General features: G+C 43.7%; 1 protein-coding gene across 14 annotated transcripts in view; it reads right to left on the bottom strand.

The window, feature by feature from the left end:
* Nucleotides 1-20,468, bottom strand: part of epb41l3a (erythrocyte membrane protein band 4.1-like 3a) — a 56,847-nt gene that overhangs the window by 26,758 nt on the left and 9,621 nt on the right. For 5 of the 14 annotated variants that reach the window (XM_048265769.1, XM_048265768.1, XM_048265772.1 and 2 more), the window contains exons 1-3: nt 18,325-18,556; nt 4,224-4,387; nt 3,369-3,575 (exon numbers count right to left, since the gene is read on the bottom strand). In XM_048265769.1, coding sequence (XP_048121726.1) covers nt 3,369-3,575; nt 4,224-4,376 — 360 coding nt within the window. In that variant the 5' untranslated portion in view covers nt 4,377-4,387; nt 18,325-18,556. Of the gene's footprint in view, nt 1-3,368; nt 3,576-4,223; nt 4,388-13,317; nt 13,335-18,324; nt 18,560-20,468 lie in introns of those variants that run through there. The other 9 variants (XM_048265771.1, XM_048265764.1, XM_048265774.1 and 6 more) reach the window with 9 other exon arrangements.

Below are 20,468 nucleotides of genomic sequence, written 5' to 3'. Positions count from 1 at the left end.
AAATGTGTATGGCTTTTTACTAATTGGCCATCCAAAAACAACACTGGTGTCCTGAGTCTAAATGGGTGAGAGAGGAATGTGTGCAAGGCCAGTGTGAGAGGTAAAGTGCTAAGAAGGGATGACTTTCAGGCCACATTCCTGTCTCCTGGAGAAAGAAAATCAACATCCTGAACAGTAGGAAGCTCTGCTCCACTTTGTTAGTGTAGTTTAAAGCCTCATCCTCTCCTCTGACGGAGTAATACTCTTGCCCGTAACTCGGCCTGGAGCTGCAGCGGCTTCTCAAAGCAAGGGATAAAAATGCCATCTTACGATTACTGTGGCACGCACCCAGGGTAATAATATATCATATCACAATATAACACTGCCTTGGGCTAGCGGTAAAAAACAGCCTGAGCCACCTAACCTAATTAAAAGGCTAAATTTAACGGTCTCCATTAGAAATTTTGCATCGCCTCTGAAACCCTGCAACGACAGTGGCATCTGACCTCGAAGCTTACACCTCAGGAATAAAAACTCACATAATCTAAAAACACAGCCAATGCTGTCCCTCCAACACTCTGTCCACCCATCCCTCACCAGGCAAAACAGAAGGAGATCTGGACATTTCTAATGCTGCAGATTATCCAAAACAAAAGCAATCTGTCTGATCTCTGAACATAGTCATTACCAAACATCTAATGGGCCTCTCTGCTGAAACCCCCATGACTCTGACTGTAACCATTCCCAGCTGGGTTGCGGCCATTATGGCCGTTTATGTGTTTGGTGTGGGCTCGCTGGCTAATTGGGATCCGGATGCTGACCTTTGGGTCACCGCCGTGGTGATGAGCAGGACCACATGGACGTACTGCAACTTAGCCGCCCTGTGACAGACGTGTCACAAGCCACAAGCATAAGGCACACACACACACACACACACACACACACACACACACACACACACACACACACACACACACACACACACACACACACACACTAGTATACACACACAGTCATTTCCACTCACACATACAAACCTATACACATAACACTATCCACACAACCACACACACACTCATACGTGTGAAATTGTATCTGCAAATACACACACACACACACATATTCCATCAACATTACTATCACTGGAACCTATGCCAATATCTCAACAATGCCCGACAGCTAGGACAGGCAGCTCAATAATCACTGCAGCACACCAAAGATAGGAACACACACACACACACATTCACACTCTCAATTCTCACCCACTGCAACCTCGACAACTCCAGTGATACAAAGCATGCTCATTCTGGCATGGATAGACAGGTCTATATGCGCGCACACGCGCACACACACACACATCCAAAGGTCAATGACAGTCAGACCCTCTCATATTTTTGCAGACATACCAGAGATGCCTGTCCAGTCAAACACACACACACACACACACACACACACACACACACACACACACACACACACACACACACACAAGCACACCTGTACACACCACATCCCTAGACACCCTCCCACAGCTTTATCGTCTCTCCATTAGATGTAAACACTAATCTGGCCAAATCCAGGGTTAGCCGGCCCAGCAGCACTAAGTAGATTGGTTTCCAGTTCTTGGCTGATGTGATTTTGAACTCAGCATTGTCCTGCTCAGACAGCCCCGAACAGTAAATATGACGGGCTGGCTGGGTGGATTTATACGGCATGATGGATGGATTCTGAGTCTAAAACAAAGTGACAGGCTAGGCGGGAGGGCTTCAAGTCCCTTTCCAGGGACGTCTGCGTTGCTTTGGGGGTATGAAAGAATAAAAACAAAAAGAGAGATTGGATGTCCAACAATCATGGATTAATCAGGAAAATAAAGATATTTTTTCATCTCAGAGAGAAAGAACATGGCAGTGCCTAGCGCTTACATTCTGATTGCAACTGAGCAGACAGTGGGACACAAGAAACACAGAGATGGGAGTCATTCTGATGGCTACACACACAGCACAAACAGAGTTCCCTAGAGAGATGAAAGAGTGCGCAGTCTAAGCTTTGCTTAACAAAGAGATTTGATGACAAACAACATTAGCACATGAGCTCAGCCGCATAAGTTCACAAAGCGGGCGGAAATGTTCCTCAGAAACGAAAAGCCTTTCCAAACATCACACAGCAAACACTACTAAAAACTGACACCCTGGCAATATTCAGAAATGCTATATATAACAGTCAGACAATATCACAAAGGCTGAATATTTTCAGCCAACACTGTAGCCTTATGTATGCCTCTTTGAGACTAGCACAATTGAAGCAATGGAGCTAAGTGTTGAATGCTAGTCTGAAAGACAGTAGCATGATCTATTCTGTGCTAAAGTGCTGAAATCATTCAGAACAATGCCACCTGGATTTGAACCATGGAAGGGGCATCAGGCTTGTGTTGCTGACAAGCATATCAACAATATCACAGCTACAGAACAGCCTGTGAAGAGCCTCCCCATTGAGCGTGCACAGCGCCCATGGTGAACCAGCAGCAGGGTAGATTCTACAGAGAGAGCAAATGACTTTTTGTATTGTTCAACTCCATTACAGGGATTTTTTGTTTCTTTTTGAAGTGTTTCTCATCGTGCCATCCCCTCATTCACTGAATGGTTGACCAAAAAAAAAGAGTAATTGAATATAATAGAAGGGAGCAGAGAGAGAGAAAGAGAGAGACAGAGACAAAAGTGTGGGATAATGGCATCCCATCAGAGACCCAGACTGACAAGCCCACTCAGTCTGAGTCGAGGCAGCTCTGCACACATCATAACAGCTCTCTCCCACCCATCACACCCCATCGCCATTAGTAGCCCATCAGTATGCTGTTTGGGCGTCACTGTTTATTTATCTCTTCACATCTCCCCTGCTCTGTGGGCCACAGCTCCTTCATCTGTCTCTATTCTGATAAATGGCACCAACCGAACAGAAGAAAATGGGATGTTCTAAAACGCCACTGCCCTTGAGGAATAAAATACAAGATCACATCAGCCTGTCATTTCCTCAGAAGTATACTGAAACATGGAATGTAGCAAAAACGTATGTGATGTCCTTCCAAGTTAGCCTGTATGTAATTCCAAGTGAAATCACATGCTGTCACCCTCCTCTCCCTTTCTGGCTCCCTCGCTCTCTCCTTCTCCCCTGCCCTCCTCTTATCTCTCTTCTTTGGCTCTTTGATCGTTCTTCCTTTTCCTCCCTTCCTCCTCTCCTCCCTCCTCTCCTCCCTCCCCCCTCTCTCACCTGTGTACATGCTGTCATGCTACCTACCTTTCCTCCCCCCTCTTTCTGGTTCACTCACTCTCTCCTTCTCTCCTCTTATCTTCCTCCGTTAGCCCTGGGATCGTTCGTCCTTCCTCCCCCCTCACCTCCACTACACAGGTGTAGTCGGAGCCGTCCAGGAGGGTGACCTTGCACTGCATGTTCTTGGGCCTCTTGGCCGCCTTCCCCGGGGACCTTGAGAGCTTGCTGGTGGACGATCGGTGAGAGGCGAGGTCCTCCTCGCCCGGCTGGTAATCGCCCTTCCCCTGTGGGATACCACCGCCGCCTCCTCCGACGACCTCCCTCTCTCCGTTCTGTCTCCAGGAGGGGAAGAGAGAGAAACAGAGGGAGGAGAGATGAGGGTTAGTTGTAGAAATGGTTCAGTGGCTCTGGCTCTTAAAGCTCCCTAGAGGGACCCGGATTGGGCTGAACATATATTTCTGCACAGGTTGTCGCGGGCTCCATCCGTACGGAAAGCGGAGCACAAATTGAATGGAGGGATCGATCCTCTACAAATGGCTCTCTGTGTTCATACGAATCATCTAAAAACAGCATCTTCTGAAGCAGTGGAGGAGCTCCTTTGTAATAATTGTAAAAGCCTAGTTATCCAAGAGCCACTGAACTATGAAAGCCATACATGTGAAGGTATGATATACACAGTACACACAGCCAGTGTGTTCAAACTGATGTTGCCATTCTCAACACAGTGATAGTTTTATCACGGTAATAACACATTTTTACAAGAGATTCCAGAACCCCTGTGGGAGACAGCAGAAAGTGAATGTGTGTTGAATGACTCAGTGAGTGAAGTTGATGAATGAACTTGAATTGAATTGAGTGAGCAGGGAATGGATGAATAAACAAAGGAATGAAGAGAGTGACAGATAAAGAAGATAACGGTCTAAATGACTGAGTTAGTGAGTGAGTGAGTGAATGAGTGGATGAAAGAGTGAGCGCATTACCTGCTCTTTCCTGAGGGGGGTGCTGTGGGCGGCGGCTGGGGGAAACTCCTCAGGGTCACACGGTTGGCTGTCCTGGGGGGGTGGGGCTGTCTGGGCAGGTGCCGCACCGTCCTCAGGTTTAGACTCCAACTCCGAACCTGGCTCTGTCGTCATGGTGATTCAGACTACAACAGCAAAAGCAACACAACAAAAATACTGGTGAAACGGATGCTTTTTTAAACCTTAATTCCGCTTCTAATTTCCCCAGGCTGTCCCTTGCCAAGTATCGTAGCAATTACAGGCTGCCATCTTTAAAACAATGCCTGCGTCTACCTGGCCCTGAGTGCTAGGGAATCATTCAGTGCCAGTACTCATTCCCCAATACTAGCCTGAGGCTACAACATGGCTTTACTACACTGTCTGAAATGGTTGTTGGACACATTTCACTTAACAGTCCACATTGAATATTGATGACATTGAATGTTTTTACAAGGCATTATCGCAATAAACATCTCAGGGTTATGCAGTAATAAATCACAGTGACACACCCGGTTTTTGGTCAACAGAGGGCCCCAATGAAAGGCAGCTCCCCATCATCTCATGGGGTGACCCAACACTGAATTGAATTTATGATCAATTATGAATATACACGCATTTGTGCAATCAGGAGATGAACTGCCATTTGTCACCTGTCACCAGGCCAGAAAAACACCAGCTACTGGAATCAACCTTGATAAGAATGTAAATCTATCAGCTGAGCTCCATAAGTGTTTTGATTCTCTCCGATAGAGGACTTTCACCATGCAGGTGAAGAGCATTACACCTCCTACATGACAATTTACTGAACTAATGAGTTCCCTTAATAAACATGTGTTACTCTGATTATTAGGCCTCCTGGTAATTGATATCTGTTGGCAAATTGTACTGGCCTTCCTTAACGTCAGTCAATTAATGTAAATTACACAAAACAGATTTGTAATCAAAATTAAGTAGGAGATACAGGGCCTCAATAAGAGAAAGAGTAGTTTACCCCCCCCCCACCCCCCCCCCACACACACACACTATTTAAAACAAACAAACAAACAAGAAATTGAATACTTCAAATACAATTAAAGTGAGTGACACAGGCATATTCCATCTCTGCTTTTTTATTGCTTGTTTCTTATCCACAACACACCAATTGTTTTCCAAATGCTTCCCATAGCCCTCTGTTTAAGCATGACAAGGTATTAGGGATGCCAAATGAACAGCCATCTAAAACAGTAACATGAGAAGACAAACACCACGGCGCAGCATAGTGACCCAATACCCAACCTTTGGCCCGAATGTCTGACATTGCCTGGATTTGGGGGTTATAGAGGGAGAGAGCATGCACCATGGGTGCGTACGTGCATTGGGGTGAAGGTCTGTCAGTCAAAAACAAGGCTATTTTAAGAGTTATTTTCAGAGTTGTGTTTACGCTGCTGTCTTGGTTTCGGGTTGTGGTGGTAGTGGGAGAGAGAGAGAGAGAGGGAGAGAGAGGGAGAGGGAGAGGGAGAGAGAGAGAGAGAGAGGAGAGTGTTGGATATGTTTGTGTGTGGTGGGCGGCCAGCTTTCTCGTGCAAATGCCGAGGGGCTTCCAGTATTACACCCCTCACACACACACACACACACACACACACACACACACCAGAGGCAGCCAAGGAATGGAGTGGGGAATACGATTGCCTCGTCACACCACACCACCCTTTTTCAGGGTTTTGTTTTGATGGAACCCTGCCAACCCACTGCACTATTTTTCTTCACACACACACACACACACACACAGACACACACACACACACACACCAAACACACACACACACACATCACCTTGGGATTTGGCTTGTTTGTTTTCTTATACATTGGTCTTGTGTGTTTCTTCTTAGCTACTGAAAAATGCCCTCTGATGTGTCTGATGGGCTGGACACTGCATGCATCCCCCCCATACTGTACACACACACACACACACACACACACACACACACACACACACACACACACACACACACACACACACACATACACACACACACACATTTTCACATGGCATCTGTGTTATGCAAGAAAGTAACTACAGAAAATATTTTCAACATATGACATAATACAGTTCAAAACAAATATGACACAAATCCAGGCAATGCTGGGTGAAAAACATGACTTAAAAGGGAACAAATGGATGAGCAACTTTAAGCATACTGCCTCTAAGGGACACACTACACACTACACACAGCTACATGAGGAGAAACTATTCCAATTTCACAGACTTTTCCTCCAGACTAGTGAGCAGGGAAGCCCAGAGCAGCTCTCTCCATTTAATCTGATGTTATGTAGGTCAGAATGCTGTGTTGTGTGTAGACTTGAAACAACAAGCCACTACAGTCAGTCCTCCGCCAGTCAGTCCTGGTTACCATAGAAACCATATTGTAGGTGGGTAATAAAGCTGACAACGTCCATCCATCTACAATTAGACTGCAGCATTTATGAGCTGGAGGAAAGATAAACATGAAAGCCATTGTACCTGACTTTTAAGAACAGCCAGACAAGAGGGCATTTTGATTAGAATCACTCATTAGACAAGGGAATTGTACATGTGAAATGAAACATTAAGTGAGCTAGACTCATGGGAGACTTCATATTCAGCTGCAGACATAACATCAGCTACCAAAATATCCAAAACCATAAATGCATACAAATAGCCCAGACAAATTATCTTGTTTATGTGAGATGACTAGTCTATGTCAATGGCACCATCTTTTTAGATTATGTTGTTAGCAGATCAAAAATTATGAATAGTGTTGCAGGGTGAGTAACCTCCGAACCTCCTGTGTCACTAAAAGTGATATTAACTATGAAATGCCCGGAATGATCAATTTTGTAATTAGCTTACTTCTGAGTCAAAATAAACAGAAGAAACATCATTATCACGTTCATCAATCCATTATGTCAACTCATTTACACAGAATGAAAAAAGATATTCCATTTTAATTAGTCTTTCAACTCAACTACATCTTCAGAATTATCCAAACAAACAAGTGGCATCCCTAATGAATACTAATGGTGGAGACCAAAGAGCCCACATCTCAGGTGGGACTATTAACGCTTTTTCATGTGACGATTCTAGGTTCTATAGCTTTGTTTACATCCAGCTGGTAGGCAAGGGACAAGTTGAACCCATTGAACATCGCTATTCTGCAGCTGCCTCTCAGTAGGCTACATCTCTGTATTTCAGCAATGTCAACATTTCAGGCATCAATAAAGGTGATGATGAAACGCTATCCCATTGTTCAATATTTGATAGCCTGTCACAGGGACGTTTGTTTCGCTAAAAATCGCCCTGATTTGGTGCATTGATCTGAATCGATAACGCTATGGGAGAACCTGCATGTAGCCTAATGGTAGCCTAACTTTTTTTTTTCTCTGTTCAAAACTCGGTTTACACGAAGACAATAGCCTTTCTTAGAAGCTGTGAAATTTGACCAGAAAGAACATGTCTTCCTTCTGAAAGCTGACACAAAAATCAAACAATATTTGATCATTTAACTTCAACTGAACAGCTTACAGGTCTTGGTAGGCAGTAGACTCAGCACGTTAAAACGGTAGCCTACTGTTATAGCCAGAGTCAGTCAGCATCATGTAACATTAATGGCGTTAATCATGAATCCTGTAACATATTATATCATATAACAGCCATGGCTTATTCAAGACGATCTGCATGGATATATAACCACCCAGAAAAACTCAGAATGTGAGTGATAAAGTTCATTAATTGTATGAAACTTTTATTAGTTATCCATTGCAGCATCGCCCATATTAGGCTGTTATGCTAGCTCAGCCTTTAAATATGTTGTTATTTTGGTCATGTGGACTTGATTAAACGAATAAAGATAATTCATAAACTGCTTATTTCTTACATGACTGAAGCAGTAGCCTAGGTTCAACAGTGGTGTTTGAGGTTGCTGTGTTAAGTTGTTGTGTGTAATCGCTAAACAATTAGGATCAAATCAGTTTATTTTGACATACTGGAGTTAGCCTGACCTATAACGCTAGCCTATAACACATAAGCCTATTCTGTTTTCATTTATTAGCATTTGTTGTGATTATATAATCAAATGACACTCATGATAACTTGGAAATAGAAGGACAGAAGATAGGTGATTGATGTCCACAAGCACTAATTTCACGAGACAAATTAGAACAAACTGTTCAGGTAAAAATAATCTTGCCATGTTCAAAATGCTGCACTTTTTCCCTTCATAGCCCATCTCTGGCAATTCATTTTTGGATGACTGTAGATAGTAGTATTTTAGCCTACGCCTTCGTAGAGACAGTAGGCTATCTTGAGAATTAAAGACTTCACAGCTGCTATTGATCATCCTCTACAACCACGAAGATAGGTAGGCTAAACGGTCGCTCGTCAGCTTTTGCTTCTTATTGTAAAAAACAACTGTTAGGGCCTACACAAGTGGTCGGCATCCCGGGTCAATATTTGATATTAAAATTTCAATTTTGACGCTTATTTGTAACTATGTGTAGCCTATGCAACCCGACTGTTGTAGGCTTGCCTACCACTCTCTGCAGTGCCTTGCCTACCATTCTTGCCTACCACTCTAGTTGTAAACAAACGGTCACATGACATTATGACATAGGTGCAAAACCTTAATAAAAAAGAGAAAATGGCTTCTGGGAAATATTTACTTTGTGTCCACATGGTGGGTAAAGCCAAGGAGAAAGACAATAGGCAGAAGATGGACATGGTAGTGTCACCTACAGCATACTACTACAGACCAATAAGAAGGGAAACTAAAAATAGGATAAAAATAATTGTAAAAAAAAACAATATATATCAGCTAATTATACCTTGAAATGTGATTTTTCAGAACACCACCACAGTTTGCGAACACATATATCGTGTCACCTATATCATTAGGTTTATTTCACTACATAAACCATTACAAATGGAACCTACAGCAACCTCTCCACATAACACAGAGCCTCCCTGATCCCGGCTGCCTGGTCCATGAGATCACAGGATATGAGCTATGGTGTGGGATTTAGACAGTGTGTAAATGTGTCCTGAGGCTAACTGTAAATGGTTACACTATAATTACTGGATTATTCATAATGACAGTGCTACCAAGACCATAATCAACCAATTTGTGTGTTGTGCTTGCAACAATTTGAATGCCATTTTTGTCTTCACACTGCAGGACTGCAGAGCATTTCCTCAGTGGAGAAAGACTGGTGGTCATGGACTAGCCAACCAAATGGATGAAGGCGACACTGTAAACTCAACGTTAAAACTCTGATCTGCAAAGTTGTTATTTTTTCTTTCTCCATGAGGAATCCCACGCTCGTCCCTTTAAAGCTTTAGGCTCTTCCTAATCCCATCCATGCGTGCAGACCAGGAAAAGCTCAGAACTGACACCATCAAAGCAGGAACACACACACACGTTCGCACACACACACACCCATTATGAGCTTGGTTAAACGCTGCCTTCGAGGATGAAACGAATGAGGTGATTATGGATGACAGCCACATGCATGATGCCGATTGGCTCTCACCACCATGAGATCCCCGGCATACAGATTACATGAGACTGGGAACATATGTGTCAAGCTTTCACTGCCCCCGACTCACACTACTGGGTGTGTCATTGGCTTTTTTCATCAAGCCTGGCTGTGAGGGTGAAATCCAGTGGTCGCTGCCTTAAGAGGTCATTTTATAGATGGTTTACCCCAACGTAAGTGCGGTCAGTGTCAAAAGCTTCTTTTCAGAAGAGACAGACCATTTAAGCAACACTGACAGGCGCTCACAGAGCATAGTTATTCAGTGGCTGTGTTGCTAAAATCAACTGTCAACAGAATAAAAGAGTCATAAACCCCCTCATAGAACATAATCTGATCAACATCAATTTCAACATTCTTAGATTCAGCGTTTTGTGTGCCAAACGACAGTCACTTAACAGGCAAAGTGACAGCTCAGCAAAAGACGAATCAAAGCAGGCGTCCACCTGAGACACCTCAATGCCCTGTCCAACAAAGTCCTGCTAGCTTTTGCTAGGGTGCGTTTGATGCCTGCTGGGTGACTCCACCGACAGCAGTGGCTCTTCACAGATGTGCATTGTGTCTGTCCTGAAGGGCTGCCTGTATGCCAGATACGGACATCAGATGAAATGATTCTTCGCCACCAGAGATGGGGGAAGTGGGGGAGGGTGTTTTTCCTGATAGCCGGCAAGAGTCCCTTTGACCATAATGCAACAGAAGCCTTTTTTGGATGCGGTGACATCCAATACTACTAATCCCTATTCAGAAACTCAGGTCAGAGCACCCGCGCTAGTGCTCCCACAGATTTGAATCAAATAAGATCAAATGTGAGACAGAGGAGGAGAGGAAATGGAGAGATAGAGAGAGAGACAGAAAGAGGCAGGAAGAGAGAGATAGAGAGAGGGAGAGAGAACAGAGAAAATGGAGGATAAGATGGGAAGCATCCAAGCGACAGGGGAAAGATTAAAGCTCCAGAGTGCTGGAGACAATCTCTCTATTGCATTTTTTTCCCTCTTGCGTTTTTCTCCTTCTCGACACCACATCAAACCCGCAAACAGGAAGGCAACAGCTGTGCTTCCCCTTCCCCTCATTAGCATACCCCCCTCTTTCCTTTCTGCAGGAGCGCTAGCGAGCTAAAAATAGCCCTGCGACGTGCCGCTCGTCCTGGGTCCCGACGGGGCAGCAGCGCGGGAGTGTCTTCTCTCTCGCCCACCTCCCCCCCCCCGCCGTGCCGTGCCAATGCAGGGGTGCTGACATGCCGAAGGTAATTCAGACGCAGAGAAGGAGAACAAGTGAGAGTGAGAGACAGAGAGAGAAAGAGAGAACAGAGAAGAGAGTAATCAGGCCCCTTGATCACACTGTGCACTCAATCAAGGCAACACCTCAGTGTGTCGGCGCACATGGGTGGGGCCATTAATATGGAGATGTGCAGGCTCTCACTTATAAATCAATGGGGAACAGATTAAAGGTAAAGTGCTCCTCCATCCATCCATATCCCAAAAACACAAACACAGAGAGAAGGACAGACAAGCGGGCAGAGAGGGGAGCGACAGAAACAGAAATAGACATACAGACAGACAGATTTTTTTCTTGTCCACAGTTGTGTCTTTGCGATTCATTCGCAAGGCCATGCATCTTGAGGCCTCAGTAATTTCCTGATCGCCAGAAAGGTCCTTACGGATTTGCTGCATCGCCTGCTGGCATTCTCACAGCAGCACATTGGCACAAGAACAATTGCGTCATGACTGCATCAAAAGTTTTACAATGAGGTAAGACTGTAGTCTGGAGTTTAGCAAACTGCTGCCTTTTCTGATCATTACTTATACTGCCTCAACTCTGCAGTCTCTGACAATACCTGTACCATTGAGAAACAAAGACAAATGCAGAATAATACCATGAGAAACCAGGCTCAAGGGTTGGACATGAAGAGCCTTGATCTCCGGCAAAACAACGCCTCCAGCTGTGTCCCACTTTTCACTGAACATGAATGAGGATGTACTGGCAGAGAATGGACCTCGATCCAGTCGGATATGAAGAGGACACAAGAATAAACTGACTTTCTTCAAAGCAATATTCTTTCAGAAGTGGACCTGAGTGGAGAAGTGGTCTTGGTGGTTCAAAATATCCATCAATATTAATTTTCCCTCAGAAAAAAAAAATCAATTCTCTGATTAGTATATAGTATGGAAGCACAACAATGTCCACTCAAAGGTCTACAATTGATAAAAACAAGAGGTCAGCTAATTGGATAACAAAGTTGTGTTTAAACCCAGTTTCCATAGCAACCTAGAAGCTTGGCTAGACATAACAGCAAGAGCACACATCAATGAGTCACAACAGAGCTCTTCTGCTGGGACAGTGGACATTAATATTGCATTAGCGAAGAATGGCCACTTCCCAGAAAATCATATTCACATTTGTTTCACAAGCAAAACAGAGGGCTATAATTGGCCTTGGGATGGGCCTGTCTTTCATATTTCAGTCACAGTGAAGGACTGCCATCGAACGTCTCCAACCATTCAATACGATACAGTGGTAATGCAGCTGGATATCAAAAAAGACGGGGTAGGGAGAATTATTTATGGGGTTGTTTAGTGTCGAGATAAATAAATTGAGTTTAACGTGTCACAGACAAAGTTCAGCGGACTATGCTGGACTGTCAACCGAAGAGACGAAGCTTAATGGAGAATGTGGGGGAAACCAATTACTACTTTTCTATTGGTCTCATGCTAATTAGCTATGAGATGCAATTTGTCTTACTGTTGTGTCATGAATACATTAAAAGAAAATTCACGTGTTGCAAAGGAAATTGCATTTAGTGTGAGGTAACCAATAAACCAGTGTTAATAAAACAGCTCTGTTTGGAACTGGTTCAAAAAACAAAACACTTACGCCAACACCACAAGGAACCCATCCAGTGAGACTAAAAGGTGGGCAAAATGCTGTGATGACAGAGTGGACTGCTCTACTGTGATAAAGATGGCACTTATCCAAAGCAACTACCCACCTCCACACAAAACACACAAACACACTCAGAGAGAGAGAGAGACAGAGAAAGTCAGAGAGAGAGAGAGAGAGAGAGGGGGGGACACAGACCGGAGGGGGAGAGATAGAATGAGGGAGAAAGGTTGCTGATCTGTAAAGGACAGAAAACCCACTGCTCATGCATTCCGCTTCAGACTCTGGACATGGACCAAGCACTTCGCCCAAAAAATGCTGTACGTGATGAATGTGTAGCTGCTATCCCTCACAGTGGCAGACCCTCCTATGATATAAAGCTCCTCCACTGCAGGCGAGGTCTGAGCCAGGAGAGAGGGCTGCTCGCCCCATGCATTGTGATACACCACACATTTAGACCCAGACCTATAATTAGAGAGTCTGCCAATGAAGGGCTTAGGAGAAGAGCTTAGCACAGCTGCACAGAGAGAGAGAGAGAGAGAGAGAGAGAGAGAAAGAAAGAGAGAAGTCAGTGTTGCACATTGATTTGGATGATGTCCCATGAGAGCCATCAGAGTGGCTGCCATGTCGCAGCTGGACGTGCAAACCCGACCTCAGAAACATGGCTGCTCTGACCTCCCGTCACCTTCATCCAGAATATTCGCTAGATAGCTCCTGCGTGTTTATTTATTTATCCTGTGAGTTCTATTACGCATCAAATTCAACTGTCAACTATTTCCATCTGTCATCTTTGTAAAAGCAGAATTTCATTAGGCTCTTAGGGATTCCACTAATGTTTCCACCATATAACCTAATAATGATGTTCCAGATGATCTATGTAAAGAAATGTTTTTCCTCATTCCAAGAAAAAAGAGAGCAATCCAGGCACTCCAAAGGAGGGTGAACATCGAGGAAGGATAACTTGAAAAAGCCTTTATTAAAATGGCTATGTTGATTAAAAAGCAACATGTTTGTCTTCTTCACTGCTAAGTCCTGTGACTGGTCGAAACATGTTAACACACACATTTTAAAGCAGCACTAATGTAACACAATGAGACATGATGTAGCTGGAGAAGGCAGAAGACATGTAGCATGAATGGGCATCGCTGAGCTGAAAAACACTGGCCTGTTGTTCCATGCTCATTCTCTTCTATTTCTGTCAGACTTTGTGCATTTTCAACATCCGATCAGCATTTGCCTCCTCAGCAAGAACCCTCCTGCAAAAGTGCAAGGCCCAGCAGAGCTGTCTCCTTCCCCAACACCGGCCCTTCGTCATTCCTTTTCTCACACCTCTTCATATGCTCCAGCCTTCCACTGAGCCCCTCTGAGGACTAGCCACGCATGCTCTCGTCCAACTAGGCTGTATCCTCCTCATTCATTCTGCTGTTTGCCTCAGTTCACCCCCGCCCCCCAACACACACACACGCAGACAATAACGGTGGCGATTCCTGCTCATGTTTCAATCGGATCTTTATCTCGCCGTGTTACTCCAGGCTCTCCAGACGCCCATCAGAAGGGACTAGGGGAGTCTGGGAGTGAGACGGCATCCAGAGTGCAGAGCCATCGATGCTCCAGCCAATTACCCCTAGTGCACAGCTGCAGCTGGGGCTTTCAATAGGATGGCCTCGAAAAAACACAGCCAACGCACAATGGAACCCACTGCACTCAAGAGGAAGAGTGTGACATGACACACGTATATCCACCTTTCTCTGTTTCCCTCTGAGCGTGTACAAGGGCTTGGGGGACCTGACCCAGATGTTGTACTTGCAATGCCATTGGTGTTCTGTCAAATACACATCAAGCAAGATTGAGGTTGTACAGCGTTTGGTTGGTGGCGACCTGTCCATCACACCAGGGTGGAAGTAAATAGTGGAACACTGGGGCGGAACCCTGGGGAGAGCTCTAGAGTCAACACCACAGGGGAAAGCCAATCAGAGTGACTATCACAGACTGCGCCTGTATGGAATATTTTACACACACAAACACACATACACACACACACATGCACAAACACAGACAGACACACGCACAAACACAGATACAGACACAGACACACACACATACACACAGACACAGACAGACACACACACAAACACAGATACAGACACAGACACAGACACGCACAGACACACAGAGAGAGAGACACAAACACACACACACACACATTCTCAAGCCTCCCCAAATGTCCAGTGCATAATGGATGAATACTAAAGAGCGAGTTCATGAATTAAGCATTAACTCAGGATGTGGCTCTAGTGTCATTAATCACGCTTCTCCTCTAACCTCGTCTTATAGGGGAATTAAAAGCAGAGGAAATCATCTACTGTACAGTCAACCTGAGTCTCAGACACTGCTACTAATAACATACAATAGATATAATCAAGACATCATTAGTGTGGACTAACGCATATAAACCAGGATTAATATATTAAATTGTCTAATATTAATAAGATTAATGTCGCTAGCAATGCATAGGGCCATGTCAAACATGGAGGTGTAGTGTGCCAATATCTTACTCATGATTTAGCCATGCTTTGCCAGCATTTAATAGCAACAGGAAACACATCCACAAGTATACTGTACACACACATGTCCATCAGTAAAGCTAGCATAAAGTAATATGGCTGAAAACATGGGTTAATATCGATTTACTGTCAGATTTGAGAAGGCTCAATCCAGAAATCTGGGTTAGTTAGTTAGACAGCCTTTGATCACATCATCACATCACATGTATGGCAAAGTCTCATCTACTGAGGTAAGTCCTGAATCCCTGAGTATTTGAGCTTCCGGCCAGCCAAGTTCACTGTACGCTTCCTTTTAGGCTGATCAAAAAAGGTGGATTTTCCCCCTGAAATTTCCATATTGAGTGAGTGTGGCTGTTTGCTGCTGACTGATTAAATTATCCTCGAGGTCTGGCCTTGTGTCTGCTGGGTGACCTTCACAGAAGTAAAAAAATCCACAGCAAGAGTGCCCTTGAACTGAGGTCTTCTCTGTATAAGTAAAAGTTCAATTATGCCTTGATGTGCTCCAGTGCAGTTCCTCCACATAATCAAATAATCGTATTATCAATCAAATCTTATTACCATCTTATTATCATTTATGCCACTGTTTTGAATGACATTTTAAGAAGCAGAATTGTACTTTACCTCATACATTTCACACACAAAGCTGCACATGATGACTTATCATCATCAGCGTTATAGCCCAAATCCCAGGAAATTATTTTTTCCTCTCAGGTAGATGTTGAGTGAGAGCATGTTGTTACAACCAGCTTTAGATCCTTAGGTTCCACTATCACTAAATCACCTTCAGTAATTTACGAACTGATCCTTTACTTTGAACAGGGTCACTCCAGGGCATGCTGACGATAAATCCCATAGATAGAGACCACTTAACACTTGGGCCCAAAGCCATTGACCCATATTCACTGAGGCAACATGACAGATTATACTGATGATTTACCCACAGCTTTCCAAGGATATGTCAGAATCCAGTAAAGAGAGACAACAAGATTTTGTTTTCTTTCTGCTTTTCACTTTTATGATGGAGGACGTCTCAAGGCTATGGCTGAGTGAGAGTGAGTGGAAATCTGCCGTATATTCTTTTATCCAACAATTTCAGGAAGAGCAGTAAATGAAAAGTACAGCTCCACAATCACCAAATGCTTAGCAAAGCTGTACAGTACGTGGGTGATGCTGCATTAGGGAATGGACTTAGGAACTGTTGAAAATCATGTGGTTACTAATTGAAAATCATGTGGTTACTAATTGAAAATCATGTGGTTACTAATGGTAAGACCAAGGCTGTCCTAGATTTCACAGAAAGCAGAAAACAAGATTGAATAACTACAATAACAATCTGAAGATAGTATCTAAATCAGAGAGCTGTATCCCTGTAATAAGTATTTGAATCAAAGGACCTTGAACTACATCTCGAAGTCTACCTTTAAGTTCATCCATCTACATTTTCAACAACATTTTTTAAGTTTTCAGCTGACTGATCATGTAGATTTGGCCTGTTAGGACAATTTCTTTCTAATTAAGATTTGAGGTAGACCAGATGTCCAGCAAATCTAATAAAATGTCTACTGCCATACCTCAACTTTTGTAAGCAAAGGCAAAAATAGCCCAGCAATTCAATGGTTGATGTAAACACATGCTCCAGCCTACCTACATTCACACATTATCTCATGGTAGCAAATCAGTCTCTGGCTGAGTGGGTGTGTGGCGTTGTGTGGGTGCGGTCCTTGTGGCGGCAGCCAGACTAGTGTCCTCAGCCTGACTCACTTGGGTGTGTCCTGAGCTGCATTTCTAATAAGAACCCCAACGACAGCAACACAATCAGATAATTAACCAACATGCTGCTATGTTAACAAGCACAGTCCACCAAAAGTGCCATGTTATAAATCAATCTTCATATTGCATACTAGCCTACTGTAGCTTGCTTAAGAGTACATGTTTATGTATCCCAGTAGAGTAAGCCAATGAATAATTTATAAATATGCAGTGTCACTGTGAATGAAATTACAAACAATAAAATAGCATCAAGCATATCAAGTTTAAGAATAAATGACCTTTATATAATATAACCTTCTCACTGAGAAGAAAATAAATCTCCTGATATCTTCACCAGTAGTAGCCTACTGTTTAGGAAGAATTGTATGAAGCCATCTTTCATTCAGGCCAGAGGCCTTCTGTAGGACTACAGAAATAACACACATAAACTGTTTGTACAAAAGCACTGACTACGTTTAGGGGTGCCAGAGATATACCCGATCAGAAACAGATTTCACTCTCTATATTTTATCATGTTGCATCCTCCCTCCCTTATGATTTATGCTTCAGCAGCTTTTGAACAGGCCCCACCAATAGCGGAGGAGGAAAGCAGTGGTGCATCCTGACCTAGTATTGCTACTGATGATGATGTATATGGCAAGTTCCGAACCGGCATGTGTTCTCAAGACCCAACATGACGTGATCGGTGGAAAATCGCACCATCAGGCGGGTAATTGAGGGCACGCGGTGGCCGCATAGACAGGATCCCGTAGTAGAGAGACTGGCCAGGCCACACCCACCGCATTGCAGAACAACATCTCGCTGAAACCGGTGAACTTCAGGATAGCCAAGTCATAACTGTCATACCCGCGATAGGCACCTTCAAGTTATCGGGACGAACGGTTGTAGAGGACAGAAGTAGCCTAATCCTGAAGCACGTCTTCCATATCAGCTACATACACAGAGGAAGTAACCTGTAACTTATCACACTAAACCGCCAAGTCATGTTGCCTCTAATCAATGACTATTATGATGAAGTCTATAAATCTATTATGCTACCAAAATGTGGTTAAAAATATAATCATTCTGCAAGTAAAGCGCAGCATCGACAGTAATTCTCGTGAAGTAGCCTAGTGTGATAGGCTATTCCCAACACCTTCCCAGTAACCACACACCTAGGCAGTATTTTTCAGAAAGGACAGTCGCCCCGTCATCTAGTCGACTTAAACTGATGCAATGCCGGCTTTTTGTTTATTAGCAACGAACGCCACCAATAATCCTTGCGCGCTTGACATTTTAAATGTCCCGACATTATGAAAATCCTGCAGTAGAATAATTGCATTTACCGCTTGTGCCGTCTTCTCTCCGCGGGGTGATATGCTGCAGTTTCCCGGTGCAGTTGCTGCTGACTCCGGTAAAAGTGTCCCTGTATTGCGCTCGTGCAGCTGCTGCAGCTCGCTGGCTAAAAACTACACGAGGCAGCGCGGCATTCTGGGAAACCCACGATTAACGTATAGCTCACGGACACACATAAACAGCCGGTGATGGTTACAGACAGCATCAAAACCAGCCCTGAGGCCATACCGTTACACTGCACTGAGATAGGGGACAAAGGTAAACATAGGAGCTAAGACAAACCAGTTCATTTCAAAAGGTGAGTTGAAACAGTGTTGCCAGACTAAAAATAGTAGCCTACCCTATAATAACAGTTTCAACACAAGTGCTAGTTGTAGGCTCACTGTACTGGCAAGCTTGAGCATCTTATTACACTACTGTATAATGACCTTGGAATTATATTTGTCAAGGGCATAATTATAACTGTGCAGTGACAAATTGTTGCATTACAGTGACATAACAGCCTTCCATGATCCAATCCAACCACTCAGTCAGACAGCGGGCTATCTGATATGCGGAGGATACACACACCAAGCACACACACTCAAGACAGGCAGACCCAGAGAAGCTGAGCTGCCTAGCCTACACCTCATCCCCTGTGCGGCCACTGCAGAATGTTATTATGACCTTCAGTTCAGAACCCTCGGCAGATAAACCATTAGCATCCAAGCGAGTGAGGCTGGCATGATTCCATTTCACAATCCCCATTTCTCTAAAAACGCCAGAACACAATTAGGCAAGATCTGCAGCCTTGTTTTCATCTGCTAGGGCCGACAAAGAACCATTACCACCACCCATATAATTGCAAATCAGCTCTGTTATAACAGTGCTGATTTGTGATTCAGACAGTTGCCTTTGCAAAATGGAATAGAATCATTAGAGCTGTTTTGTCACATAATGGAGAATACAGTCTAATCAATTTGAGTAAATGTCCCAATTTAACAAAAGGTGGACGTTAATTCATGTGCTGTTTTTGTTAGAATTACTCACAGATTCAGTCTTGTTTTAGTTTCTTTGATATGGAACGGTGCAAAAACATTCCTATGTAAACTGAGGTAACAGGTTCTCCATATTCAATAACTGGGATTTTTCCCCCAAGATTGACACTAGGCAAAAATCCATGAGGCAAATACACCCAAAACAACTTAACTCTCTCCACTGTGACATTCAACTCTTGTATATGCTTTTGCTACCTTAGAGGAATTGACCAGCTTTCCCCAAGTCAAAAACACAGGCTCAGTTTAGCCTATTACACATTACTACAAATATCCATATTCCCCACAAACAATAGTCATGATAATTCACATACAGCTCCAACACTGCAGTACAACAAGCTTTTCAAACGCCAATCCGCAGATCTATCTTTAATTTAAAATGTCAGATGTTTGATCTAGACCTCCTCTGTGAAATTGCATGTGTTGAAAAGAAGCCATGTAGCTGACAGTGGTGTCTTCACCACTCCCCCGACCCCCTAAGGAGAGCATTATGTGAGTATCAGATCCAATCAGGGCTGAGAGGGAAATGGTTTGGATGGGTCCCAGGCGAGGCAAAATCATACTGCGCTCTACCACATCTGCTTCAGATGGTGGCAATATCTCTCCAGCCATCGGGGTGAGAAGCTGCAGAAGCTGTGGAGAAGCCTGGTTCAAACGAGAGGGCTGGTGGCACTAATGCTCATAATTATGGGGACGACTAATAAATCAAGATGTCGGTTTTTGTTTTTTGTTATTTTTGGTTGGGGAATATAATTGGATTGAAGCTAAATTGTTATGGGAGCAAAACAAACAAGAACATATTTTAAAACAGTCAACCTTTTCCTGAGAAGTTTAAATTTTGAGGAGAAGTCAGACAAAATGAATTAATTGCCACCAGCTCAAACAAGCAAAATAACAAAATAACAATTTGTGATGTTGACCTTTTTTTAATAGCCCGTGGCCAGAGCAGACCTTATTAATTTACTCGACACAACAGCCACATCTTTCACAGCCAGGAGCCACACGAAAAAAACAGCAACTCTTTTTCATATTCCCCATTCTAAAACCCAGAGCCTTGGCACTGCGGTTCCCCAGCCATTTTGTTAATTGTCCATATGCTT

Source organism: Alosa alosa, chromosome 16, assembly GCF_017589495.1.
Source record: "Alosa alosa isolate M-15738 ecotype Scorff River chromosome 16, AALO_Geno_1.1, whole genome shotgun sequence".
Taxonomy (NCBI): domain Eukaryota; kingdom Metazoa; phylum Chordata; class Actinopteri; order Clupeiformes; family Clupeidae; genus Alosa; species Alosa alosa.
Note: the sequence above shows the minus strand (reverse complement) of the source record. Positions and strands in the feature narration are given on the sequence as shown.